Source organism: Mercenaria mercenaria, chromosome 11 (assembly GCF_021730395.1).
Source record: "Mercenaria mercenaria strain notata chromosome 11, MADL_Memer_1, whole genome shotgun sequence".
In the NCBI taxonomy this organism is placed as follows: domain Eukaryota; kingdom Metazoa; phylum Mollusca; class Bivalvia; order Venerida; family Veneridae; genus Mercenaria; species Mercenaria mercenaria.
In genome coordinates, this window is record NC_069371.1 from 7,421,330 (window position 1) to 7,448,575 (window position 27,246).

General features: G+C 34.3%; 1 protein-coding gene across 2 annotated transcripts; it reads left to right on the forward strand.

Moving 5' to 3' along the window:
- The first annotated feature begins 923 nt into the window (after positions 1-923).
- LOC123532301 (uncharacterized) lies at positions 924-26,572 on the forward strand. Of its 2 annotated transcripts, none has more exons than XM_045313705.2 (15): positions 924-1,163; positions 1,630-1,730; positions 2,255-2,353; positions 2,846-3,063; positions 4,443-4,612; positions 6,261-6,402; positions 8,129-8,316; positions 12,444-12,615; positions 13,338-13,461; positions 14,094-14,288; positions 14,657-14,693; positions 15,237-15,364; positions 16,801-16,960; positions 17,366-17,418; positions 21,310-26,572. In XM_045313705.2, the coding sequence occupies exons 3-14, from the start codon at positions 2,321-2,323 to the stop codon at positions 17,416-17,418; spliced, it is 1,620 nt and encodes a 539-aa protein (XP_045169640.2). In that variant the 5' UTR covers positions 924-1,163; positions 1,630-1,730; positions 2,255-2,320; the 3' UTR covers positions 21,310-26,572. The 2 variants fall into 2 exon arrangements, with proteins under 2 accessions (XP_045169640.2, XP_053374458.1); XM_053518483.1 differs by having other exon boundaries at positions 1,635-1,730.
- The last annotated feature ends 674 nt before the right edge of the window (positions 26,573-27,246 follow it).

Genomic DNA, 27,246 nt, shown 5'->3' on the forward strand with positions numbered 1-27,246 from the left:
ATTACCGAAACAATATAAACAATGAACGGAACGAATCTTTAAACATCGCTAACAGCCACAGAGTCATCTGGAATGGTTTTTGTTTTGCTAGTAGCGGTAAAATCACCTTAAACATCATTCCGCCGTGCAAGAAATACTTTTCTCTAAATATGGATAATACCGCAGACAAGAAGAATGAATCTATTATGTAGATTGAGAACAATTTTTCTGCTTCTACTGATGTAAGCGATAACCATACTTAATAACTGTTGATTCATTTTGTAATACATGTATTACATTCATTCCTATATCTCTTTTTTGATAATCTTTTAGATAATGGAGCTCTAAAGCTGTGTTACCAAAGGTCAGGTGTCCACATTTATCTAAGATAATGACTAAAACCCCAGCAAAACAAGTATTGATTTCATTAACATTGTGACAAAATAGTAACGAAGATATTGATAGAACTAGTTTGATAAAACTTTTAAAATCATAAAATCTTGTTATAGGTATACATCAAGTTTGATTTCCGAGCACCAAAACATTGCTCAGAGGACGAGGTTGGAGGCTATACCCTGAAGACATGTGGGAACAACGCGTCAATGTTAAATGTTGGCCCTGAATTTACAAAGGTATGAAGAAAGCGAATAGTGCTCAGTGCAAAATAAAATTAGGTTTTGAATATTGGACACATTTTTAATTTAAAGTAAAAACAAATTCTTACAGTGTATTATATTATCCCAGCAAAGCAGTAAACTGTAAACAGAGTCAACCTACTTAGCACAGTTTTCTGATAACATGTTGCAGTGTCGGTTACTTATTGCATATAGAAAAGTTCAGAAAATATAAAATATGAATGGAAAAAAAAAAGGGAACATAGTCTCAATATCTAATATGGAAATTATTTGACAGAACAGTTCGACCAGACTTGTCACAACATCATCATAAATGTGAATTACAAACTTAAATTTCTTTGTAAACAAGGATAGGTATCCCTCATGCCTCAAACAAACGAACTTTAGGCATAGTACTAGAGCCGATTTACGCAATCGAATACCGCCGGAAGTAGAACATTTATGTTAACACCGGTTTCGTATTTTCACGTGAAAACGGCCGAAAACTGAGAGGTTATCAACAAATTATAAGTTTACGGGTACCATGAGGATTTTTCATGCATTTAAACGGTAAGTATAATGTTAATGGATTATTCAATACAGTATGAAAGTAAACTGTTACGCTTTAAATGGAAATTATGAAAGAAAAGTCGATAAGAAAATATTGACTTTCTACTTTCACTTTCATTGTCGCTTTTTAAATTGCCCAAAAATGTTCTTTCTATTAATTTGTTTTTTCTTGTTTTTTGTTTGTAGATACATAATCCTATGGCAAATTAATGTGTGAAATGACAGCTTATTTAAAGCATCTGTGATTAACTGGGCCTATGTTTACCGATTTTTCCTTTTAGAGTGACCTTTGACCTTATAATAGCTTATAGTCTGTTCTATATATTTTAGCTGTAGTCAGAACAGAATGTTATTGAGATAAAATGAATTTTCAAAATAAACTGTTGCAAATTGTAGGAAAAGAATAATATAATATATTTATTATTATAGGTTATTGAAATATTATATTATAATTACCTCATTTCAGAAAAGAAGTACAAGCGAACAGATGACACATTAAAGTGGCTGCAGAAGCTTGAAAAGTTAGATAGAGCAGGGGCAGTCAAAACAGTGGGATACTACTTCTATGTAATTTCTTTTTAAAGGCAATTTATACAGGATGGAAGGGTATCTCATACAATGTTTTACAATTTACATGTAGTTTTATCTCTCTTTATGATGTTGACAGTAAACAAGTCAGTGACATCTAATTAACACTTCAAGTCTTGTAAACTATTGACAGTTGATATATATATTAGACAACATTTGATAAAATGCAATTGCCTATCAATATTAAAAAGAGCAAACAGTTGACAATTAACAGGCAGGTCATTCTTTTAAATGACACCACAAATAAACTTTCATAATTTGTTTTTTTTTTTCAGCTTCTGGATTTAGACTTGAAGCCATTCCAAACTATGAACTGGTAAATTATATAAGGAGTCATGTAATGATTTATGGATGGGATACATTATACGTTAATGGACAATAATAATTTGAAATAATAATATTTTTTAAGATCAAGGTGTTAAGGTGTTTTTATAAAGATGGTGTTATGGTTTTTGCATGATGATTGTTAACTGTTCACAGATTTTATCATTTATATATTTCAGGGTGTCCAACATGTCTAGTCAGGTTGACAGAAGTGAAAGATGGTCTGATTGTACAATGATGTACAAATGATACTCTTTAACAAGTTTAACATGTCAAGGGTAATATAATGCCAGTTATTAAAATTACATTCCTCTAAACATTTAACAGATACACATTGTAAATGTCATTAAAATGATTTTATGAAGTTTCATGAAGGATGGTACAGCCAACCATTTTGAATCAAGAAATTTTGACTTAGGTAAAGATTGCTACATGAAACAGGTCAATTTAGGGTCAATTCTGACACTTTATATGCAAATTGATAAGGGAGATAACTAGTACTGTCTTAAGTAACCAATATTTAGTTACACAGTTACCTTTCCTTTACACAGGTAGGACTATTTGTTGTTGATCATCTTTTGAACATTATTCCATTACCGATGACAGAACATTGAAAATAAAAGTTGTTGTATCATGCAATGACATCATATATGACAATATTTACTTTTTTATTCCATTTTTTAAATATTCTTTAAATTAGGTACAATGCCTACGAACTTCCTTAAATTTGAATATTGTTAAAAAAAATATAGTTGATCTGTATTTTACAGAAGCCTATAACAATATACTGGAAGGGTTGGAGAGATGATCAATATGGTTCTCAGTTGTGGATGTATTATCTAGAACTTCACAAGCTGGTTGTAAAGGATTTTACACTAGAGCTTACAGAACGAAATCCAATTGGACCTATGGCTACAGCAGAGGTCAACCACATGGGTGATATCGTACATTCCCATACATTTATACCTAAAGAACCAGGAATGTACAGGTAGTTGTCTATCTTGCTTCTGGCATTATAACTTTGTTCAGTAGAGGCGGCGTTCGAATAGGACGTTACGAACGGATGTCGCTCTGCTTCTTCTCGTTCTGCCATTCGCAAAAGAACAGAAGGTCAACATTTCGCACACAACAGAATGAAACCACGAAAATTGTTATTTATTTCTTTCTATTTGAACTGCAAGACCGGCATAAGTTTAATGTATATGAAGAAGCAATAATTCACATTTCAGTCATATTGCGTGATATTTCGATGAGGCAGACGTTAAATTTTGCAATAGACTTACAAAGTCTGTTGCGATCAAGTAATCTGTTATAAAGTTTATTTCTTTATTCATAATTACACTGATAATTTCTAGGACTGGGACGATTACTCAGTGAATCGGATCCGATTCTATTACTATGTAAAACCGGTTTCAATTTTGCAAAACCGCTAATCGCTCTTAAACAATGAACATCACGAATCGTACTTTATCTTTATATATTTCTTTGACCAGCACATTGACCCGCAGTATATTTCTGCTAAAACACATCCCATAACATAATCAATAGTCTCGGATTCGCCTGACATGATATATTTAAAATGAAATACACCAAAATATTATCTATTAATTTTTAAACTGCTTGCAAAAAGTCTGTAAGTTCTTAATGAAGTCAGCTGCTTGAAGTACCTTGATACGGTCATCAGGAAAGCAATAAGCATTTTCAATATGGCGGCCGATTAACCAGTTCGATTCGATTTCATACAAATGATTAACCGGTTTCAAAATTTTGAAATCGTCCCGGACCTAATAATTACTGAGAAAACCATTTTCTCTCTAGACACATCTCAATAAATAGTTAGAGTCAGAGGTAAGAGATGTTTTTTTAAAAGTGCTATTAGAGAGGATTTAATGACGGACTTTAACGATGATGCCAGTCTAATTTTCAACCCATTATGGAAATACAAAGCAACCAAGTCAGATATAATTCTCTTTTACATCTTCGTTTATGATTACAAAGCTGTAATACGTTTAAGAAAATTTGTATAAAGATCCTTTGGAAGCATAGAATGCAACATAGAACAATAATGGCAGACTCGGTTTGATTTAGTCTGTTCATGAGAGGTAATGAAATGTACAGAACCCCTCACGCCTTCTAGCACCTACATAAGTGGAACTCTATTACACAACTATTGAAAGGACTCCATGATCTCTAAATTAATTTAAAGGACCAGAAAATATAAAACAATGAATTATCTTCGTCGAATTTTGTATTTATAGATAATGGTTAAATAAAACTTGGTAGAGAGGATATTTAAATGTGTTGAAATCATAATACACAGTTTATTACTATAAAATTGCATGTTTGTTACGGTTGTTTATCTTGCAGTTGTTTAATGGAAGTACGGGACATATCAAACAATTCAAGAATAACCAGAAGATTTGTACTTTATGACAATGTATCGGACGTTGAACTGAATAAAGACAGTCCATATGGACTGCACATATCGTCTGCACAAAACCAAACGGAGTTCAAGTGGCAGTCAACAGGAAAAGAAGGTAATTTTCAGCAACAAATTTATCGGGGGCAGACACAGTGATCGCCCTAAAATTCCGTCGAGCATTGATGTGTGGTAGCCTTTAATTGATATTTCAATCGTTTTAAGAAAGACTTTCCCATTCTATTCGACGCGCTAATATATATCGGGCTAACGTATTTGCATGTAAATTTACAAGCTTAAAATACCTTGACAGCAAAATCTTGCATACGTTAGATTACACTATTTTATGTATAATTTACTAAAAAGCTGCCGCTGTAAAGTTTAATTATTGTCTTTCTTAGGTGAAGAAATGAACTTGTTTTATTTCAATATAGTTTTATTTTATTCTCAAACAATGGAGAAAAAACTGAGCAGTTGGATTTCTTCCTGGTTAGTTTCCCCTTAGTTATCTTTTCAAGCAAGGGAGAAAAAAACGTTTAGTTGTTTCCTCCTGACAATAAGGGAGACTAGATTAACTAGCATTTTCCTTACTACTGGGTAATTTTCCCACTGAGTTATCTTTACAAACAAGAGAGAATAAACTCCATCGGGAGCTACCCAGGTACAGTGAAGCTGACAACGGTTTTGAAATTCCTGTGCTAATTTCGCGCTGTTTGCAAATCAAATTCATATTGTTCAAGCAATATTTCTAGATATAGGTAGCAATTCAGATCAGTGCGAGCAGAAAATCTCCTAAAGGACATTCCACAGTCGTTCCCCTGTGAAACTGACAATCTCCTGTAAAATTCGACTGTAAAGGTGTATAGTTTGACACGTGTTTGAGCTGGTACCATAAAAACTACTTAACTGATGATTCCAGCGGTGGAATTGCTATCTGGAAATGCTCCTGCTGTGATATGATAATGTCACATTCGATTCCTAGCTTAAATTTCTTTAAATATTCTAATTTCTTTGAAATTAGATATAAATCGGATTCCAGTACTCTTTCTGCATTGCTCACACTTCAGTCCCCAAAAGGAAGTAACAAAGTCACAAACAGGAACCATGTTAGCGGCCTGACGCGCAAACTATCTCCGTTCCCGCATGTTCGCCGTAACAGAATTTCAGTTATGTAAAGGCGTGTCTACATAATTTGGAAGGAAAAGGTACATTTGGTTGCCAGTCCTAGTTAGTGCCAGTTACTGCTCTAACCTCTAACAGGCAGATAGAAATTGTAAACTTTAAATCTGTAAAATTAAAGGTTTCTTTGATAAATAGAAAAATAGTGATTATGAAACTCGGCAACTTAACTCGGTTTATTGGCGGATAACTTTAGTAGCAGACAACATTGCTTGGTCAATGTGGAGATTGTTGACGAGTCTCCCATCGTCGGCGACATTTGAGTTGATAAGAAGCCCCAAAAATAAATCAAATAAGGTACAATTCTACTTCTAAACCGTATATACATACGTAAAATGATTTTTTTAGGCATAATAGTGTTAAGCGTGTTTAATAAAAACACGGGGAAATGTTCTTGCAACGCAGGGCCTTTGCATTTTTAGCTATTATTGATACATCTGAATTACGCCATGATTTAACAACTGTTAAGCATTTTTGAACTGAATGAACGACCCGAATATTTTACTTGGCCCCCCAGCACTAAAAAGAGGTAACTGGGCTAAACTTGATCCTCGCTGAAATGAATTATTTTTCTAAAACGTTTTTAGGTGAAAATACGTCAATCATTGTGGATTGGACAGGTTACTTCATGAATAAAGCGCACGAGGACGGGTTTTACCACAATGGGATCCAGAGGTTCAAGCCTCAGTTTGAAAATTTAGAAAATGATGGTATCTTATTCTCCCGAAAGTAAGTCTGTTTTATTCACGATTGTGTGCATTTTATTGTTGTTAAAACATGTAAATTCTAATTACACTGAACGGCTTTGAAAACGTACGTCTAACACAACTATGAATAACTCCAATGAGTTTGATGTTCATATTTAATTTACATTCTATTTATTATTAGCACTTTGATCATATACATTTATGCCCTAAAACTGTGCGATACATATAGTTCGGTTATGAGATCTTTTTATAAAGGAACGGTCAGAAGATTTTGTGTTGTTTTTCAGTACGATAGTAGTTCTTACCTAAATAAGGCAAGGCAAATCATGCCATCAGTCCATAAACTGAACGGAAGCAAAATATGTGCATGTGCAGTTTTTGTTTGCTGAAACAGTAGCGGCATTTTGTCTTTTGCCCCGACTTCTTCTCAGTGTTGTTGTATTTTCTGGTCCTTCGGGATCATTGATTTCAACTCATTTAGATTCGAAGATTGAATACTGCTTAAGCCGGTGCTAGGGGGCGTGGAGTGTTGCATTTTCCATTAATGCTCATGAACAGACTCAATCAAACCGAGTCTGCAATTTTCACTGTTTGCTTTGTTCTCGCTGCTTCCGAGGGATCTACCTTCCAGATTTTATTTCGTTGATGAATCATTTCAAACGTCACAAATCACAATGTGTTGGTTAGTCGCTTTAAATATATTATCCTTACTGAGAATGAAACTAGAATTACAAGAACGTCAAAATATGTTAGAAGAAAATTACTTCTTGTATTGTTTTAAAACATACTAAACGTTTACATAATCCATCCCTTTGAATGAAGTCTTCGATATTACCAGTTGTGCTGTAAAATCAAACTTGCTTGCTTTGTACAATGTCTCTATTTGGAAATCTTTATCATACGTGAAATGACGAGTTTTTCCGCTTCATCGTCTGTTGTGAAATGAGGAGTGTTTCTACCATAATGCATCGCATACCAAAAGAAGTGATTGTTTTTCGATAATCCATCCAATTTATTTTTACGCATGAGTGATTTCAAAACAAAATATTAGAATTTGTCCGTAATAATAAAATATATGAAAGACTTTGAATAAATGAAGAGCCCAAGTCTAGAACTATATATAATAAAGGGATTCGAAGACATCATAATGAGTGTTTTTCTCCACACAAAGCAGATGTCATCAGTTCTCAGAACAAAACTATTTTCAAACACTTCGTCCGCCTGCTTTTCGTGACCTTACTGTGTAGATAATGTGCACACGTTCGCAGTTGGGTAAAATGTTTTTGAGAAAAGTCCCGAGAACTGATTACAGACGTTTCGTGCTGAAAAACACTTATTTTTCTGTCCTCGACGCTCTTTATACGTATTATGAAAATCCGCGAAGTGATCAGGAAAATATAGGCAAAGAGCTATCTGAATCGGGACATTTTCTATTGTGTACAATATTCAAAAGTCACGTTGGTTGGCCACTTTTGTATAATAGTTTCAAAAACAACTTGCTGAGAGTATCATAAGTTTCGATTTTGTTAATGTTTATAAATCTAAGGAAAAACTACTTATGTACACATGACAAATGTTTATAAAAAGGAATTCCTCAAACATTTCTAGTTCTTGCATTTCTTGTCCTTATCAGTTGAAAAGAAAAGTTAACTGAAAAGCATATCATTATTATTAAAGTAGTTCAGTACAATTATAATGAGATCCTGAAACACTGGATTTTCATATAAAATACTTCTTCCATTTATAAGATTTGTTGATTCAAAGCTGGATGACCATGAAGGCGAAAGAACACGTGATCCATTACCAAACATCCGTGGTATTGTTCAGTTCGAGTACCAGTATACCAGAGACGTTGTCTCCAAGCAGCCTGGAGAAAACTGGACGGTCGTCTTTCCTCTCAGCGAGTCCACTACAATAATAAAACAAATGAGCAGCGGTACTTACTTGTTTCTATTTTGCTATTAATCACATTTATACCACTTTGGCATAACACTGAAATGGAGATATACAAAGTCTTATGTAATTTTACTTCTTACCTGCCATTTAGCGAATAAAAAGAATTTCTTTTTTATCAAACAAAACTTTCTTTGAAAGTTACTGGTTCACAACAGGTTTGGAAAATAAGAAGACGTGAATTAAACGGAATGAGGTATGAAATGTCTATCTCGCATTAAAACCTATTAAAGAAGTGAAAACTAATAATGCAGTTTCGTGAAAACATAATTTAATCATACGTTTAAATTCTTTAAACACGTTAGTATGACGTGACACTTACATAACATGACTTGTACTAAATGCTCATTTTATCAAAATTTATCTGATTTTAGAACGCACTTTCATAACCAGATTACATATAAGGTAACCACAGCCATGTGCATAAAGTAAGCTTAATCATTTGAGTTTGTCCCGCATCTGATATATATTTTAGACTCCTACCGAAAGAATAGACTGAAATAGTGAATAGTTCATAATTATGTTTTATCATTTCAGTAATCCTGAAACTCCACTGATTAACATAAAAATAATTATAAAACAGAAAAAAGTTTTGAACATGTAGTTAATCACACGATATAATCGTGAAATAAGTGAAATTAGCACGCATATCTATTAACAGGACAGCCAACTTAACGGATTTCAATAGAAAAAGGCGTAGAAGACAGGAAACCGAGTGCTTTCCTCGGCATTAAGCGTCTCACTGATACATATTATCAATACTTTATCAGTGGTTTGCACACTGGCCTTCCAATCCTGAGGTCGGGGGTTCGATCCCCGGCAGCTACTCGGGAATTTTCAGAAACGCTTTTCAGTGTTTCCCACCCAACTAGAGGTGTACTGGTCAGGAACCCAGGCAATCCTTGCGTGTATCAGTGCTATACACTGGGCACGTTAAAGAACCAGGCTGTCTATTCGCAACGAGCTAGGCTAAGTTAGCCGGACAAGCCTGTATCTGATTTCTGATCTCTCTGTCGTAGGGGCTTTGTCTCACTCTGTCCCTCTGGTCAGATTGCTCTGTGTCTGTACTAGTAGAGGATGAATTATGCGCCCTATGTGGCTGCATTTGAACTATGTAAAGCGCCTTTGAACGTGAAATTGATCATGAAAAGGGCGCTATATAAATCTGGTATAATAATAATAATAATAATAATACTTTCTTCGAACACTTTCCCCAAATCCCAGTGTGTACATTACCTTCACATTTGGTCGGTCCGTAAAAAACAACACTTTGGTGAAGTATTTCAGAAAAATATTCAGAATGTCAGACAGGTTAGTGTCAAGGAAAACACTTGTTTTCTTGTCTCCGATATATTAGAATAAGAAAAGTATGAAAAAAATATAAGTAAAAATGTTACCCTAATCGGACGATTTCCTCGTGTGAACGATACTGAAATGTCATATATGTTTTCCACCCTATATGAAGTATTTTTCTATTGTATACACAAAATGGGGAAATTATAAGGATAAATTACTAAAGCCGGCGCTAGTGATACTTCTCTTTAACCTTTAGTTGCAGGCGGCAAATTATTCAGCCTTTGCAACAAGTGTAGACCAGGATCTTCAGTGCAGGCTGATCATGGTCTGCACTGCTCGCTCTTCAGCCAGTAAATTTTCAGTGAACAACCCTTTGAATGATAATGGTATTCCCTAAATTGAATGACAGGCCAGTCCATTTTAGAAATTTAGCAGAATAAAGGTTAACATATTCAATCAAACAAAGTCTGCTGTTGATTTGCTTTCCTGCTTTCTATACTTAAAATAAGTAAGTTTTATTTGGCACAAGTGTACATGACATGGCAATATAGCGATAAAACAAATGACAAATCAATGCATAATAAATATTACATAGTGATAAACCAACAAATCATTAGACAGTTATATCATATTACTCAGCAAAGCCATGTAATGCTCACCAATACCAGGGATAACACAAAAAAGATGAAATGATTCTTCTTATTTCCATTGTGGTCCCTGTTATTGGCGGCATGACACAGAAAGTCATGTTTAACTGTTATGTTTTGAGTAATAAAGCAAGATACATAATCTTAAATACTGAATAATTTATGAAAGCTAATTGAGATCACATATATGTATCACAGTAAAGGATTTATCACATAATATTTCATGAGGAATGATCAGTGAAGGATAAGATGATCACAAAGTTGTCAGCTAAAATAGAAAACTCACTACTTCTGACGAAAATAAAAATATTTATACTTTAAAAATGTAAGTATAGCTACATTTAAATGAAATCAGTACAGCAGCAAAAATAAAAAAATATAAATGACTGAGATAAGAATTATATTGTCTGTTTAAATCAATTAAAAGATTTTAATATGCTACAACTAAAAGACTATTAAAATCAATTAGGCATTAACAAGGATTTGATGGCATGCTTAAATGAATGGGAAGATTCAATATCCCTAAGATGTTGAGGGAGACCATTCCACAAAACAATCCCATTGTAAGCAAAAGACTTTCTACCAAAGCTACCCATCCTCTCTGGCAAAGAAAACCGATCAGTATCAACAAAGGAATAATTAGAATAAAAAGAATTTGATGATGGAAGTGCAGACACTCTAGATCTGATAAAATGGTCATGGGCTGGAAAATGGATGTAAAATGCTCCTTAAGATATTCCGGTGCAGTGCCTGACTTTATTCTATGGACATGACAGAGAGTTATCTGATCTACTCTCTTTGAGACAGGCAACCAATTTAGAGACTTGAATTGCTCTGACCCAACATGAGACCTACTATCCATGTTCAAAACAAATCTGATCATTTTGTTTTGAGTAGTTTGAAGCTTATTTTTCAAATACTTGGTCAAACTTGGATACCAACTAGAGCATACATAATCAAAATGACACTGTATCAGAGACATTACCAAAAGCTTCTTAGTATGAAGATCCAAGAACTGGTTCTTTCTATGAAGGACTTTTAACCGAGCATTAGACTTTGTGACCACTGAACGTGCAATTTCATCACCGGAAAGATTTTGGTCTAATGTAGCACCCAGATACTTCACTGAACTGGTTGCTTGAATGTTTGTACCATTACAAGAAACATTTAAATCATTTTGTGTCTTTAACCTAGGCTTAGACCCAAAGAGAATAGACTCTGTTTTACCAAGATGGAGTGAAAGCTTGTTGTCAATAAGCCATTCACTTACATTTTCCATTTCCATAGTTAAAATAGACTCAATATCAGCTATACCTTTACCATATACAAGAATTCCAGAGTCATCAGCGTACATTTATAACTTATTTTTGACCACAGCTGACATATCATTGACATAGATTAACAATAAAAGGGGACCAAGGATTGAACCTTGGGGAACCCCGCAGGTTACAGGGGCACGATTGGAATGGACACCTGAAACAGCAACTAACTGGTGTCTATCAGAAAGATATGATTGAAACCAGAGAACAGCATCTGAACTAAGGCCAATTGCATTCAGTTTCATTAACAAAATACTATGATTAACTGTATCGAACGCCTTCTGTAAATCCAGCAGAACCATTCCAACCATGTTACCTTTATCCATTTGAAACTTGACAAAATCTGAAAGATTGATAAGACAGGTATCCGTGGAAAATCCACGTCTGAACCCCGACTGAAAACTGTATAAAAAAATTTTCTCATTCAAGTAAACTTCCATTTGATCATAAATGACCCTTTCAAGAATCTTGGAAAGTATACATAAAATAGACACAGGACGATAGTTACCAACATCGGTTTTATCGTTCTTCTTATAAAGAGGGATAACCCGGGCATTCTTAAGATCATCGGGAACAGAACCCTGGATCCAATGGATCAGTTTAAAGATTTAATTATTGTTAATAGATGTTTGGCATTTCTGTACTTATAAGGGTTACCTACTATTCTATAACACAGGATTCTTTTCATACTGAACTTTAATGCTAAAACTATGTTATGACTTTACTTTACTCCCACGACGTCCAAAATGTCCTGTCAAGTCATTCGTGTTTGATGAAGTCAATATGAAAAAGGCACACTAAGAACCTGTATATATATGACACTTATATTTTTACTTGAAAATGTCCAGGTGACCAGATAAAGGTATGGATACGAGCGCGTGATATTCTTAACAACACAAAGATCGATTCTACTATGGTTACCACCGACTTTTCCCCACCATCAGTATCCAGTATAGATGATAACACGACAACATACATGGTACTCAATACTAAAGACGGACCATTTAACTACTCCAGCAGGTAAAAAAACTCAAGTACTATGTTTAACCAGTATTGAATCAGTTTAGATCTATCTGAACTTACGTGGTAAATATCATGTGCATTTTATGCTTCGTCCTTTCGATGAAAGCATTAAACACTTTTAATTTATAACAAATATCGTATTTCTGATAAATGTATGTCGATACAATTTCTCATCATTTTGGTACTTGGTCAAATAATGCCATTATGCAAATGTTAATATTATCCAAAGAATTATGGAATATTTTCTATTTCCGAGCAAATAATCAAGCACAAAACATCATTTCATTTGACAAATTTTCTTATTATATTCAAACGTATTGAAAAAACAAAGCCTAACCATATTTTACATAGTTCAAAATGTTTTTATCCGAATATGCAGTACTACCTGGACAGTGTTAACACGTCTCGTGGAATAACTTTGCGCAGACCTCTAGGAATTTATTTTTCTCGCCTAATAATCGATACAGTATGTAAAGTAACGTGTAAAAATTTTATATTATTTCATTTTGATTCTAAAATGTCTTTTATATAAAGTAGCAGATCAAATGTAGTAGCACTCTTTCTCGTCGCCTGTATGGCCCCAAATAACATGTCGACGTGTCGTGTTTTAACAAAAATGGACATGAATGCTTCATTATAACATTTTGTGAACATTATACTAATAGTAATAGGGGCTTTATGACACAAGTTTTAAAATATGAAAACTGATCTTTACATAGACTGCATCTGACCGCTAGTGATACAGAGAGTGGTCTTCGCGAATTAGGTCTGGATATTTCAATAAAGGTGCCTGGTCAACCCGACATCAATGTGAAGAAGACTGTTAAAGCAAACACAGACGATGTTAGTATATCTAGTAAGATTTTTGGAAATATTTATAATTTTATGCGAAAGCACTTCGAATATTTGATCTGCTTTGGCTATAACCTTAAGATAAAAACTCGATAAGAAAAAAATTGATTTTCAGTTGTACTTTCTAAGTTTCTTTTAATATTGCAATATCGTGGTTTGACTGCAGAAGATATTTCAGTCTTCAAGTGTATCTAATCGTGACAGTATTGTTTAATGTATGTATTATTGCCAAAGTCCTCGCGAACAAACCTGCAATAATTAAAAGAAATAAACAAACACGGAATTCTAGAATTCTAATTTACATCGCTTTCATGTCCATATGGATGTGGCCGCTGCCCCGCACTCATCCGTTGTGCCAAATTACATACCTGCGGAAAACATTCCAGTTCGTTTACGGAAGTTCCATGATTCTTCCTCGGTTTTAGCCTGTACTTAGAGTGGAATCCAACATTATTATATTTAAAAAAGACGTTGTTTGGTCTAGGATATGTTACAGTGACATAAAACCCAAAGCAAACAAAAACAGATTGGTTTATAATGCTCACATGTCTTATTTTGTCTTTTTTACGTACTCCTTGTATTTGTGTGTATGTCGTTGTCTTATTCTTTAATCTCTGTATCAGACAAGACATCCTGACAGGGACGTCAGCTGTATAGAATCAAAGGACAAGAGTACCTGCTTTCTGCAGGATCAGACAGTATATCTAGACAATTGCTGGTTGACTGTGCCCGAGCAATCCCACCTATCTTCAGCCAGTGCTACTGTGAACGTCCTTGCCTACAACCAGGCCATGCTGACCAGCAGTGTCAGTTTTGAGGTATGTTAGGTTTTCGTTTAACAGGATATTTCAATTTAATGTTTTAGATTTATATAATATCTATAGTATTTCGCTAGATAAAGATGTAATATGTATTTCTTTGTGGAATATTTACATTTTACTTCATATCACAAGGCAATCTTTCAATTTTTCTCTTCAGAACAAACACTCTGTATGAGCAAATTCGAAAAAGCTTATAATTTACCTTAACACACTTTTGGCACGAAATAAAACACTTTCTTTCTTGTCCACTGCTTTAGACAAGTAAACCATTAAAGATTACCCTTATGTTGTTTCACTGGTGCTTTCATAAGAAATGCCACTCTTATAACGCTTTATTTAGCAATGAAACATACATATATTTACAGATTCCGTCTGTCATCAAATTAACAGGACTGGAAAGATGTAAGTTGAAGCTTTTGCTCTCATCATTGTTCATTTCTTGTATATAGATCATCTTGTGTAGAGTATAATGAAAGAGATCATTGAAATTCGTGTGAAACTCTGTTTTAGGGAGCTTCTGAATGCATGAATATTTTAAGGACTGATTTGTAATAGTTATAACAAGAACGAGGAAAAATATCCAACAGGGAAAACCACATTCCAAAAACGCAGCCTGCCCAAAGGCACACACGAACAACACTCGCACAATACACACACACAATAAACAGACAAGGTCAAAACAAATACATGAAAGACATCCTTACAAACATTCTTCATACATCTAAGATTTACCTGACCACCTGGTGAACACATTTAATTATTAAACGATTTTCCGATTAAATTGCTTTAAATGAAATACATATAATGATATAACAAGGAGGTATATTTCTATCTTAAGAAATATATCAGCTGTCCATGCAGTATACTGAGTATTTTCACATGCAGCCATATGTTGTGTTTTATCAATATTTATAATTGTATGCTGTGGTTCTTTTTTTTAAACAGATGAAGGGCCAGAGACGCTCAGAGTGGAAAATGTGATGACCGGAAGTTTCCGAATCGTGTGGGACTTCCCGAAAAAGATGTCTTGCTATGCGATACAGACAGAAATCATAATAATATTTTATAAACGGGTAATTCAGTTACCACTTTTTTCACAGTTTATACTTAATAATGCCAAGATAGAATTATAGGCTTTCACCCACCATTACAAATGTAAAACGGTCATGAAAAAGAAAACAACAAATGAATGCGCCAGTCAAATACTTTCAAAACCGCCTTCATACAATGTAGCAATAACAGAGATATAATAAATACGCCAACCTTTGCCGAACTTCGGAGTAATTGTCATCAAGTGAAATGCCCAGTAATCCTTATAGATAGAAAAAGACACAAAAACAGTCTGTTCATATTCTTCCAAGGAGAAAACGGATCTTACTTTGTAGGCCTTTACAAACATTAATGACCTGCAATTGATTTCCATATCACAGATGAATTTTCCTATGAAGTAGTGAAACTCCTGTAAACGCCTGTGAAATGTCCTGGAAAGTGCTTGTCAAAAATGATGAAGTTTAACTAGCTTACCAGTGAACATGCTACTTGAATATCATATATGCAAAAAGTGGCTATTGTATGTCAGTCTTTGATTTGCTCTGCATACGCTACACAAGTCAATTTCAAAGTTGAGCTCAAAATAATTGTTACGGTTGCTTACGCATTGTCAGTACGTTTAAAGCCAATCTCTGACAACTGCATCTGAGAGTCACTTCTTTGGAATTGGACTAATACTCGAGCGAGCCGGGTTCGAATCCAACCATAGTCAGTTGGGAAAATGCTATGCTCTTTAAAGGTCCATTACTAAGGGAAAGTGAGTTGGCAATTTTTTTTCATAGCCAGTGCATAGACTTCTGCAAGACACTAAATAATGAAGATTGGCAGGTCAAAATATACAGAAGGTCTTTGGAGCTCAAAGAAATGTATGTGTATTATGTTGAAATTTCAATGAATCGACAGAATGACCCCCCAGGTCTTTTTAACTTTCTTCATACTTCATAGAAAAATAATTGTACATATACTGCGATTTATTTCGAATTTCTACATACCAACTTTCATTTTCCAATAAAATGAAATAGTTTCTGTGCTTTTTAAAAGAAATTAAAATGTTCACTTTCCTTAGTATTGGACCTTTAAGTTCTGTTACATCAAACCGTCGTAAGATGAGGGCTCGTCCGGGAAACGGACTTTATCTCGCGCGAAAAAGTGCACTTTCTATGCTAAAATGGCTTACATGTCATCATAAATGATAACTTCTTTAACTCGCTTACGCATAGCTTGTACATTTAAAGCCTATCTCTGACAACTCCGTCAGGGAGTCAACTCTTTGGCTCAGTAGTTAGAGCACTGGACTAGTGCCCGAGAGATCCGGGTTCGAATCTCGCCACAGGCAGTTGGGAGTTTTCGTCATAAAATGCTATGCTCTTTGATCTGTTATGGGTAAACGTCGTTAGATGATATTTAAAAACATACATACATAAATGTATATACCGTAGTGTTTATTTTTCAATTTAAGAATGCTGATGGCACCACAGAAGTGGTAACGCACACTGTACCAGGATCCCGCACTTATTTCGAAATTGCATGGCTGGACCCAGATACGGAATACGAGTTTATATTCACATCTAATATAAATGGAAGGAAAAGCCAACCAATGTCGTTCAAAGCTAGAACAAGTATGAACTAACACTCATGTTAATGTCGTAAAAGTATGAACTTACACACATGTTAATGTCGTAAAAGTATGAATTACACACATGTTAATGTCGTAAAAGTATATTTAAGCCTTTCTGGAGCAAACACCCTAGGATTAATTAAATTGTGTTTATAGAGGTTGCTGCTCTCGAGAGGTTAATTTACTGCGGGACAGAAAACATATGTCTTTGTTCATAGGTGTTTGTATTTCGGACGTGTCGCTTGAAGAGGCGAACGAATTAATTCTTTTTATCCCAATCTGTTAATACAGAATTATCTTTCCCTTGTAGGTATTAATTAAATGTAAAAGAAAATATGCCCCCACACGTTCATGCAGTGGTTTTGTAGCATGTAACGTTACAACTACCAAAAATTCTCTATTTCAGAAGCCTTGCCAGATCCAGTGAGTCAAGATGGACTCATTGTTTTGCGGCCGTAGGTATGTAACCTGTTACTGACTATCTTCAGTTGTAGAAAAATATGTTTTTTTTCTTCTGTTTTTACGTGCAGCTGTTTTGACGACTCAAAGGTATAGTCAGGGAAAACGTTCCTTAGAAGACATCGTAGTTGTTCTGTCTAGCGAATAGAATGACCGGGAAACTGATTACAATGCTAAATATAACAGAATATGTACATTTTATAATAAAACCTTGTTTACAAATGGAAATTAGGGGCGTAGCGTGATCAGTTTAGGTGTTTCTCAAGGGAAGAGTGTGGGAGAGAGGAATCCCCTCCTCCGGCTTGGTCCAGGGAGCCTCCCCTGTGGAATCTTTAAAGCAAATCCAGTGGCTTTTGGTGACTTTTCTCACCAAAACTATGCTTCCTCAGTTTTGAAGAAACTATTCACTAACGGCTCTGAATGTAAAGAAAGGTATATATAAGTTGTTGAACGATACAAGTCGGGGTCGGTGAGAGGGGTGGGGCTGGCATTTTGGAAGGACTTGAACTAGGCTGTTTATTTATTCAGGATGAAATTTGTTATTCACATATTAAGTAACATGAGCTCTTTTTCCAAACTTATTTGTTGTATACAAAATTTGCATTAAGTATACATTTTACTATGGAAAGACAAAAGCGTTAAACATTGCAATACTGTAATAATATCAATGACGGCCCTTTCCGCGATATTGCTGTCGTAATCTGACGTCCTTCACCAAAAACATGAAGACAGTGGTCTCGTTCCAAACATTCTTTCAAAAGTGGACGCCGAAACATTCAAAAAGAACATTTAATTATAGTTTTAACTAATTTTTCTGACGTCAAAGATCACAACTGAATGATACGACTGTATAAGTTATCACTTGAGTTAAACATATTTTAAATAAAAACCAGGAACTGTATTTTTATCGGAAGGCGAATTATTTTGAACGTGGGCGGGTCTTTTTAACTGTGATTAAAAGATCGATATCTTGGCATTTATTTTGATTTTCTGATACTCCTGGAAAGAAATCAGTCATTTTTATACGCCCGAAGGGACGAATTATGTTATGGTCCCGGTGTCCGTCCGTCCGTCCGTCCGTCCGTCCGTCCGTTAGCAATTTCGTGTCCGCTCTGTAACTCTTGAACCCCTTGAAGGATTTCAAAGAAACTTGACACAAATGTTCACTACACCAAGACGACGTGCAGAGCGCATATTTTGGATGTGTCATTTCAAGGTCAAGGTCACACTTAGGGGTCAAATGTCATATGAGTGTGTTTCGTGTCCGCTCTGTAACTCTTGAACTGCTTGAAGGATTTCAAAGAAACTTGGCATAAATGTTCACCACACTGAGACGACGTGCAGAGCGCTTGTTTCGGATGACTAGCTTCAAGGTCAAGGTCACACTTAGGAGTGAAAGGTCATATGAGTGTGTTTTGTGTCCGTTCTGTAACTCTTGAACTGCTTGAATGATTCCATAGAAACTTAGCACAAATGTTCACCACACTGAGGTGACGTGCAGAGCGCATGTTCTGGATGACTTGCTTCAAGGTCAAGGTCACACTAAGGGGTCAAAGGTCATATATGACTTTGCTTTGTGTATATTGCTCTGCATTGCAGTGCTCTTGTTTTTATTTGGCAGATTCCTTTTTGTTCTCTTATAATATATTTTTTTAATTACTTCCCTTTTTTGTTACTATAAATAGCTTATTTTGAAACTTTTTTATTATTGGTCGTAGGGAAAAACCGAGACCACTTTTCTGTGGTAAAACATGGATGGTACATCCAATTTTTAGATGTATTTTGACATAACTGTACCTGGTAAGAATTTTTTGTGGACGTAGAAATTTTGTTTGTTTTTTTGGAATTTCTTCTTTTTTGTTGTTCCTGTCCTTTGGGCTTCAGCAGTCAAGTTCTTTAAATTTTGCTCCCACCCTCTGATGTAACCCTTCGGGCGTATATTGCCCCGCTTGGCGGCGCTCTTGTTGTAGCAAGTTGTCGTAAAATTGAATGGTATTTTTGTGCGTTTATATATAAGGGTATGAACCACACTGGAAGGCTTCTTGCCAATCAATCAAAAGAATCGCTAACGCGATTCATGAGTTTACAAGACGTCCCAGAAAATAGCATTCAATTCTTGAATAAAGTACAAATGTGTGCATACGTGTTACAACGGAATATATTAGTATGCAAATCACCTTGCAATAAATATTCTAAACTGCCTAGGAACTGATAAGACTGCTGAGGACAAACTTTGATTTATGCACAATTTCAAAACAGAAAAAAATGATGAAGCTATTTCAATATATTCTTATTTCATTCTTCAAGCACAAATATTTAATTGCAAATGTCGTGTACACATTTCCTTTATTATCGTTTCGTTACCTTAGGTTTCATATTTCAACCTCAATATCTGTCACAAGACTTTTGTCTCTGTATCATTGTTTACTTCCAAGGATGTAGAGATACATTTCACGGAAATTGTAAGTTTTGAAAATCAATGTTCATGGCAAGTACGATTGTTATATTATAATGCAACATGCGGCATGCAACTTGTAAACATTGTAAACATGCCACAGATGGCTAAAATTACTTTGGTCTAGAAATCAATATAATGCTTACAACATTATTCTTTAACTGCAATATTTAAAACAGAATTTACCCAATGCTAGTTATGAGCAGTTATTACATATGTGTATCCTAGGTTTAAAGAAATCGAGGTATTACCATATTTCAAAGGTATTGAGGTGTAGGATGAATAATTATTTCATGCGTTAAATAATTTTAATTTATGTATTTTTCCGGCAATAAATTTTGGGAAATGGGTGTCAGGGCATAAGAAGAAGGTGACTGGTGTTGTAACTTTGTTTCTCTATACCCGCCCCCCTTCCCCGACGGAATGAAGTAGGGATGAGTAGGTGCCTCTTAGCATAATGACCCGGAAAGTATATATATAAGGTAGCAATTAATGAATTGATAGTTTATATGACTGATGTTGAGTGTTATACAACTATGGCAGTCCGGATAACAAAGCCTAAATGTTAATTTATGAATTTGTTCCTTTTGCTCCTGTTGATTCTCTTTGATTATGGGAAAGATAACTTATTTTTGTTTGAGCGTAGAGAAAAGGGACAAATTATACAATAAATCACAACATTTCCTTCTTTGTTTAACTGGAAATCAGATCGAGCCATGTTAGAATACTTGGGAATTCATAGTTGTTACAGACACTGTTGTTTATTCTTCTAAATTTTACTAGTGATGGACAATTGCCATTAAGCAAATTGTTCTTATGGTCAATAGCAGCTATAGTATATATGCATCTGAAATCATATGTGTATTTGGAATTTTAAATATATTTTTTTGAAATAAGAATTTACAATAACAAGTGCAAGTGAAGCAAGAAAAAACAAAATTTAGAAATTTTGATAGAAATTTTGATAAAAGGGCAACAGCAGTCTGCTGTCACAAAAATTATAACAATGTCAAGGACGAAGACAACAGCATACTCATATGCTATGACATTGTCCATACCTCCATACCTACTCCTGATCAGTTTTTTTATTGCTTCTATTAAGTTTTTAGCCTTTTTTTATTTTTGGATCTAAAATGATACTCAGCTGAGTAACCGAGTATGCCACGCTACGCGCATGGTTAAAATGAATAAAAATGTAATGTTAAACAAGATATTAATTTACTTTTTCAGAGTTTATGCTCGATGCATTAGCTCGATTTGTGGATTTGCCGATCCTATTTTGCCGTTCATTTCACATGAACTCTGAAAATACTCATTCCTTAGATTTATTTGACTTTAAAATCTCATTGAATAATGAAAAAGTATAAAGAAACAAACGTACAATACTTTTTTCTTAGAAATTGTGACCTAATCTAATTGTTGGTGTTGCCTTTCAGGAGTCTTAGCCATAGTTGCGATTGTTATTGTATTGTTTGTGTTACTTGTCCGACGAGGCTACATCCATCCATCAACAAGGAGTGCGACATCCAAAGGAAATATAGAATAGAACAGAACAGAACTTTAATTTTGACATGTATAAAGTACATAGTCATAATATACATATATACAATATAATAACCATGATAACAGCCATAGCGAGCAAAACAAGTATAAAGAAAACAAAATTCAAATTTACAGATTTGAATCTAAAGTGTACAGAGGATAAACAATCACACATTTAACATAGCATCTCTGAAACATAATGTTTCTTTTACAAATTAAGATACATTTATTAGAATGTGTTTATCTGATGAATTAAGTATCTCAGTGAGTTTAAATTTACAGTCTGTTGTTAAAATGACGTAAAATGTACTTTTTTCTAAGATCATTAAAACATGAGCATTTGAATAGAACGTGAAATTCATTTTTTTTTCAGCATTTGAATTACAACACAAACATTTTCGTTCATTTTCCGGAATATAATTTCTTGAGTAAACGAGCTGTTTGTACTCTTTTAATATAATACATAAACTCCCAATATACAAAAGTGATTTTGAAAACAGAATGATAAAATGTTCAAATAGACTTCGTACTCAAGTGTAGTCTTAACTAATTTATAATTTGATAAAACTCCAAACACCCATATCATTCTTTGAACAAAGCAATCAACTACTCTTTGCTTAAACGTCATACGAATGGATTTAAAATCAGATAATTTATCATCAGAAACATACAAAAAGCCATACTGACTTAACATTTTTTCACAGTATAGATTAATCAATATTTTACAGTTTTTGCCATATTGCACAGCTTATAAAAAATAAAATCTGTAAAATGATCCTTTACAAGAATAGACATAAAATTTAAAATACAACCAAGCTACATAACAGACTCGGATTGATTGTATCAGTTCATGAAAGGTAATGAAATGTACAACACCTCTCACGCCCCCTAGCACCGGCTTAAGTGGACTTCTATCATGGTGAAAATGAATGTATTATATGATTCCAAGTATCAGAACACTGAGCCCAAGTACGGGGAGACTTTTTACAGCCACCACACGGCACTTAAAGACCTCTGTTGTGATAGTTAATAAAATAAATATGTGACAAGATCCTTTGGAAGCATTGAATACAACCAAGCAACATAACAACAGACTCGGTTTGATTCAGTCAGTTCATGCAAGGATACAATGCGATGAAATGCCCGATGCGACGCAAGACATGGCAAAGCAAATCAAAGCAAACCAAACCAAACCAATAATTAGGGATGCGCATGTGTTAACATGATGGTTGTGATTTTGTTTTTAAAAACAAAGAAAATGTAAACGTTTTATAACTTTACTGGTTCCTGAGGGGATTGACAGCCAGATTATGTGCCGATAGAGTCGTCATAAAGTCACCTATGTCTGTATAAGTATAACGATTCCTCAAAACCTCAGCTGAATCATAAAACAGACTTTTACCTGAGCCAGGTGGAGGTTACATACCGCTATATTGATGGGAAGGCGTAAACGAGTAAAATCTTCCCCGGGACTGAAACCATCCAGTAAAATGCACAAAATAACTGACAATTCTGCAACAGTTTATAACTCCGTTTACATAGCCGATAGCGAAAGTGAGGCTCCTGACTATTTTGAGCCATTTGAATCAGACAAAGACTACGCACCTGGTAATACCCCACCCAAAATTCCTATAAACATGTCAAAATTCAGTGAATCAGAAATAACAGAATTGAGTGCTAGACTTGCCCCTATACTTGTTTGAGACCTCAAAGCAGCTCTCAAAGCTGATGTAATTTACGAATGATATCCAAGAGCTGGTGAGGCAGGAAACTAAAAGCCTCAGAGATGAAATTAAATCTTTGAAGTCTAGGGTAGCCGAACTTGAAACAGAACTCAAATCTGAAAGGCAAAACGCGAAGAGCTTGAACAATACGGTAGAAGAATGTACTTGGATATTTCAGGCATACCGGGAGACACTGGCTCGCCTGACAAAAATGTGGAACATAATATTCTGGACCATGCCAAGCTACATAACCTGGACCTGAAAAGTTCAGATATTGATAAATGCCATAGAAACTTCAATCCCGATTTATTGGTGAACCGTAAAGTCATCGTTATGTTCACCAATTCCAAGGCCATGCAAAGGGTTTATGCGACCAGGAAAGACCTTGTTGTCGGTATTTTCATGCATGATAACTTGACACCTTTTCGTGGGCAAATAGGGTACGAGGCTTGACAGCTGAAAAGAACGGAATTAGTGACAACAACTTGGGTCGCTGGTTGTACTATGTCCTATTGCCTGGTGAAGTCAGAGGTCGCGTAATAACGAACATGGACCAGTTCAGGGCGATTCTTGAAGAAAGACCATCCCCTCCGAGTAGCTTCTAATACTGACAGACCAAACGTCTGTTTACAAACAGTGCATTGTGCTACTTAATGACCTTCGGCTTCAATAATATTGATCAATTTATATAAAAGGCATACAATATAATATAAGCGTATATAATTTGTAATCTTACCTGTCGATAACAATCTGTAGCAGACGGTTATTCTAGTTTATTCTATATCTTTTTTATTTATCAAATCGTGAACGTTTATTTGCAACACGTGACCTTACAATATATTATTGTATTGGACGCAGTGCGTACAAAAAAACTGTATTTTTTCCGTATTTTGACGGTTCAGCAGTCCCATGTCAAACATACGATAAAGCCTGAAACGCGTGAAAATGTTTCGAATATAAATCGGGTGAAGTAGGCGCTCTATGTACAGAGTTTGATTATGTGTCTTGAAATAAGAAAAGGCAGAAAAACAATATTCAGTGAATCATTTTTTATTTAAACTAGATCTAAAAAAAATAGATATAGAATAAAAAGGTTATTTTACGTTGTACCCAGCGGTACAATAAAAGGTTATTTAATGTTGTACCCTGCTGGGAAAACCATATTGGACTCGCCTAGCGGCTCGTCCAATATGGTTTTCTCAGCTGTGCATTCGTCCAAATATATCTCCGTATTTTACAGAATAATGTTAAATAACCTAATAGTATTATTATTACAAAACCAGTTTAAATGTTCAAGATATAAATGCGCACTAAAGTTTTATTTCTGATTGAATCATACTTCTTGGTCGAATTATTCCTTACATAACTTGTTTTTCACAGTTAAGGGAACGCATATTGCTACATTCACAGTTCATACGGAAATGAGGAAGGGGTGCATATTCAAGAAATCGATGGTGGGAAGATAAAAAACATATTCCTAAACTGATATAATACTGATGGACACCTGTAATATTCAGTACTTTGTGGATAAGGATGTGGTACTGTGAATGTAATAGGAAAACAGAGGTCTTTGTGAAAGTACATTCAACACAAAATTTTATGCTTTTGTATAAGGAAAAAACAGGTTTTTTACAATAACAGTGTTACAAATAATGTTGAAGGGATGAAATTTTCTTTCTAACACACCAGGTTTGCTTAAACATGTAAAAATTTAACGCCACGTCATTTCAGCTCGGGATGAACGCCATATTTCTCATTGATAAAAAATGTAAACAAAAAAGTCAGAGTGTGATAAGCATTGCAAGGGCATAACATGACATTCTACACAATGAATACCTTAGAACAGATATCTAAGATGCTACACAGGTCAGGCGGGTTAAATGCATAATGTCGATCACTTGAAATTCATCTTGAAAATGTGGTTAATTCTAGTTTATTTACATGGTTTTTAATTTTCCCACGACTTCTCGGCGATTCACTACAAAATGTGTTACTGCGCCGGACGAAAGGTAACTCTAATAAACAACGGGAGACAACTTAGGTGTCAGCACGTGTATGATTTTTTAAAAAAAACATGTCGATGATTACAATTTCTTATCAAGTAACGAATCCTATTCAGATATTCGTCATTAATATTAGAAAATTATTAATTTCTGTGGACTTTTATAAATATTACTTACAGTGGACTACTTTGCGCATCAAACTAGTTTCCGCTTCAGTTGTGAGGCATTTCCGTTATACTTTTTGACAACAATAACAAAACACAAAATGAATCAATAAAGTCACTTATAAATCGACTGCTACTTACATCAGTGTAAGTATAGTTGTTGTTGCAACATTATACTTGTTCATTACGTTATGAGATAAAATTTATCTTGAACTGCATAATCGTTTAGGTGATATTGCATTTACAACTTATCTGACCCCGTTTTTTACGTGAATGACAGCATTCTCGTGCAACTTGTGCAAACAGAGTTATGAAAAGTATGGTGGAGAATTCAAGGACAAATTATAAATGACATTAAAGTGAGGATAACTGTATATTCCTCCATTTTTGATCATTGACATTCCTGCTGTGTATTAGTAAGCTTTATGAACAAGATTAGAATGTTACTTTTGCACATATACACATTGACTGGACCTCTCAACCAAATTTCATAACATAATTTAGGGACTTTTAAGACAATACATTTTCAAAAGTTTGTTGAATGTGTTTTGATATTTAAGTGCATTGTAGTTCATGAATACCAAGTTAAAAATTAATAATGGCAACATTTCTAGGCCCTTATTGTAAGCCACTAGACTTCTGTAACGATAAATGTTTAATGTATTAAGGGGAGTATACTCTTTTAGTTTTGGAATGTGGCATTCCTTGACCACCGTATCTTTTCTTGTGCACTACTTTGTAAACAAACTAAATAAAGTGTTTTAGTTTACATATGCAAAATGAAAAGCAAGACAGTGAACTTATTTCACTTTTTTTCTTTAAATTAGAATCTGTAGGAGATTGATAAATGTTTGGACAAGGTGAAGCACTGTTATATTCGCACAAAATAGTATTAATTGTTGACTTTGAATGTACACAAGAAGTCTTATGTAATGCAACAATAACTTTCTTGTTTCAGTTTTTCTCATTTTTATTTTAGTGAGCAATCCTTTGTGTACTTATAACAGTTGAAACAGTATCCATTTCATGTACCAAAACCTTGTACTTTTTTGCAGGTAAATTTTATCATACCCCACCCACTTTTTTTCTAATTTCAAAGTATGTGTCCCCTTAAAAGCAAATTATTCAATACTGTTACATGGGTTTACATATCTGACCATTGTCCGTACACAATTCATGGGAAGTAATTCTTATAATATGCATCGTTGATTCAACTTATTATTGTTTAGGTAGTTCTATTACTGACCATTTTCAGTTTTTTATCGGAAAAGGTAAAATAGTGAATTTGTTTTTTTTTTAACTATATATATTTTGTTTCATTGAAACTATTTGTATATATATATATATATATATATATATATATATATATATATATAATATATATATATATATATATATATATATATATATATATATATATATATATATATATATATATATATATATATATTTAGTTTATTTGTACTATTATTTGACATAATTTAGATTTATTGTATATGCTTTGCTATTTGTCTTGTATGCCATGTTTGTTGTTTTTTAACTGTAATAAAACATTGCAGTTGTTTATATAACTGCTCTTTTTCCATCATATTGGCATTCAAAAACGATAATATGTCCGTTTCGTCTGCTAGGATTATAGATCAGTCTGTAATTCTACATGTCAATCTGTCCGTTTAACGGTTTATAATTTTTGTGTCTGTATGCCTGCCCGTCAGCGTCTCTCAGTTTCATTAATCATATATTTTGACCAATCTGCTTGCAGACAGTTCTTGTTCTTATCTATTTGTACGACCGTCTATATATGTTAATACTCATTTGCTGTCTGTCCGTCTGTTTGCGCACATTTATTTCGATCGTCTGTCCAAGTGTTCATGTTCGTCCGCTGTTTGTCCATCTGTTTACGTTTTTCTGTCGTCTGTCTACCTGTTAGTCTGCACTCA

Bases quoted from the DNA above. Each gene is read 5' to 3' on its own strand.
- LOC123532301 (XM_045313705.2), top strand. From the start codon at position 2,321: ATGATACTCTTTAACAAGTTTAACATGTCAAGG. The intron at 2,354-2,845 runs GTAATATAATGC...TGTATTTTACAG, and splicing joins ACAAGTTTAACATGTCAAGG to AAGCCTATAACAATATACTG. The intron at 14,694-15,236 runs GTAAGTTGAAGC...TTTTTTAAACAG, and splicing joins ATTAACAGGACTGGAAAGAT to ATGAAGGGCCAGAGACGCTC.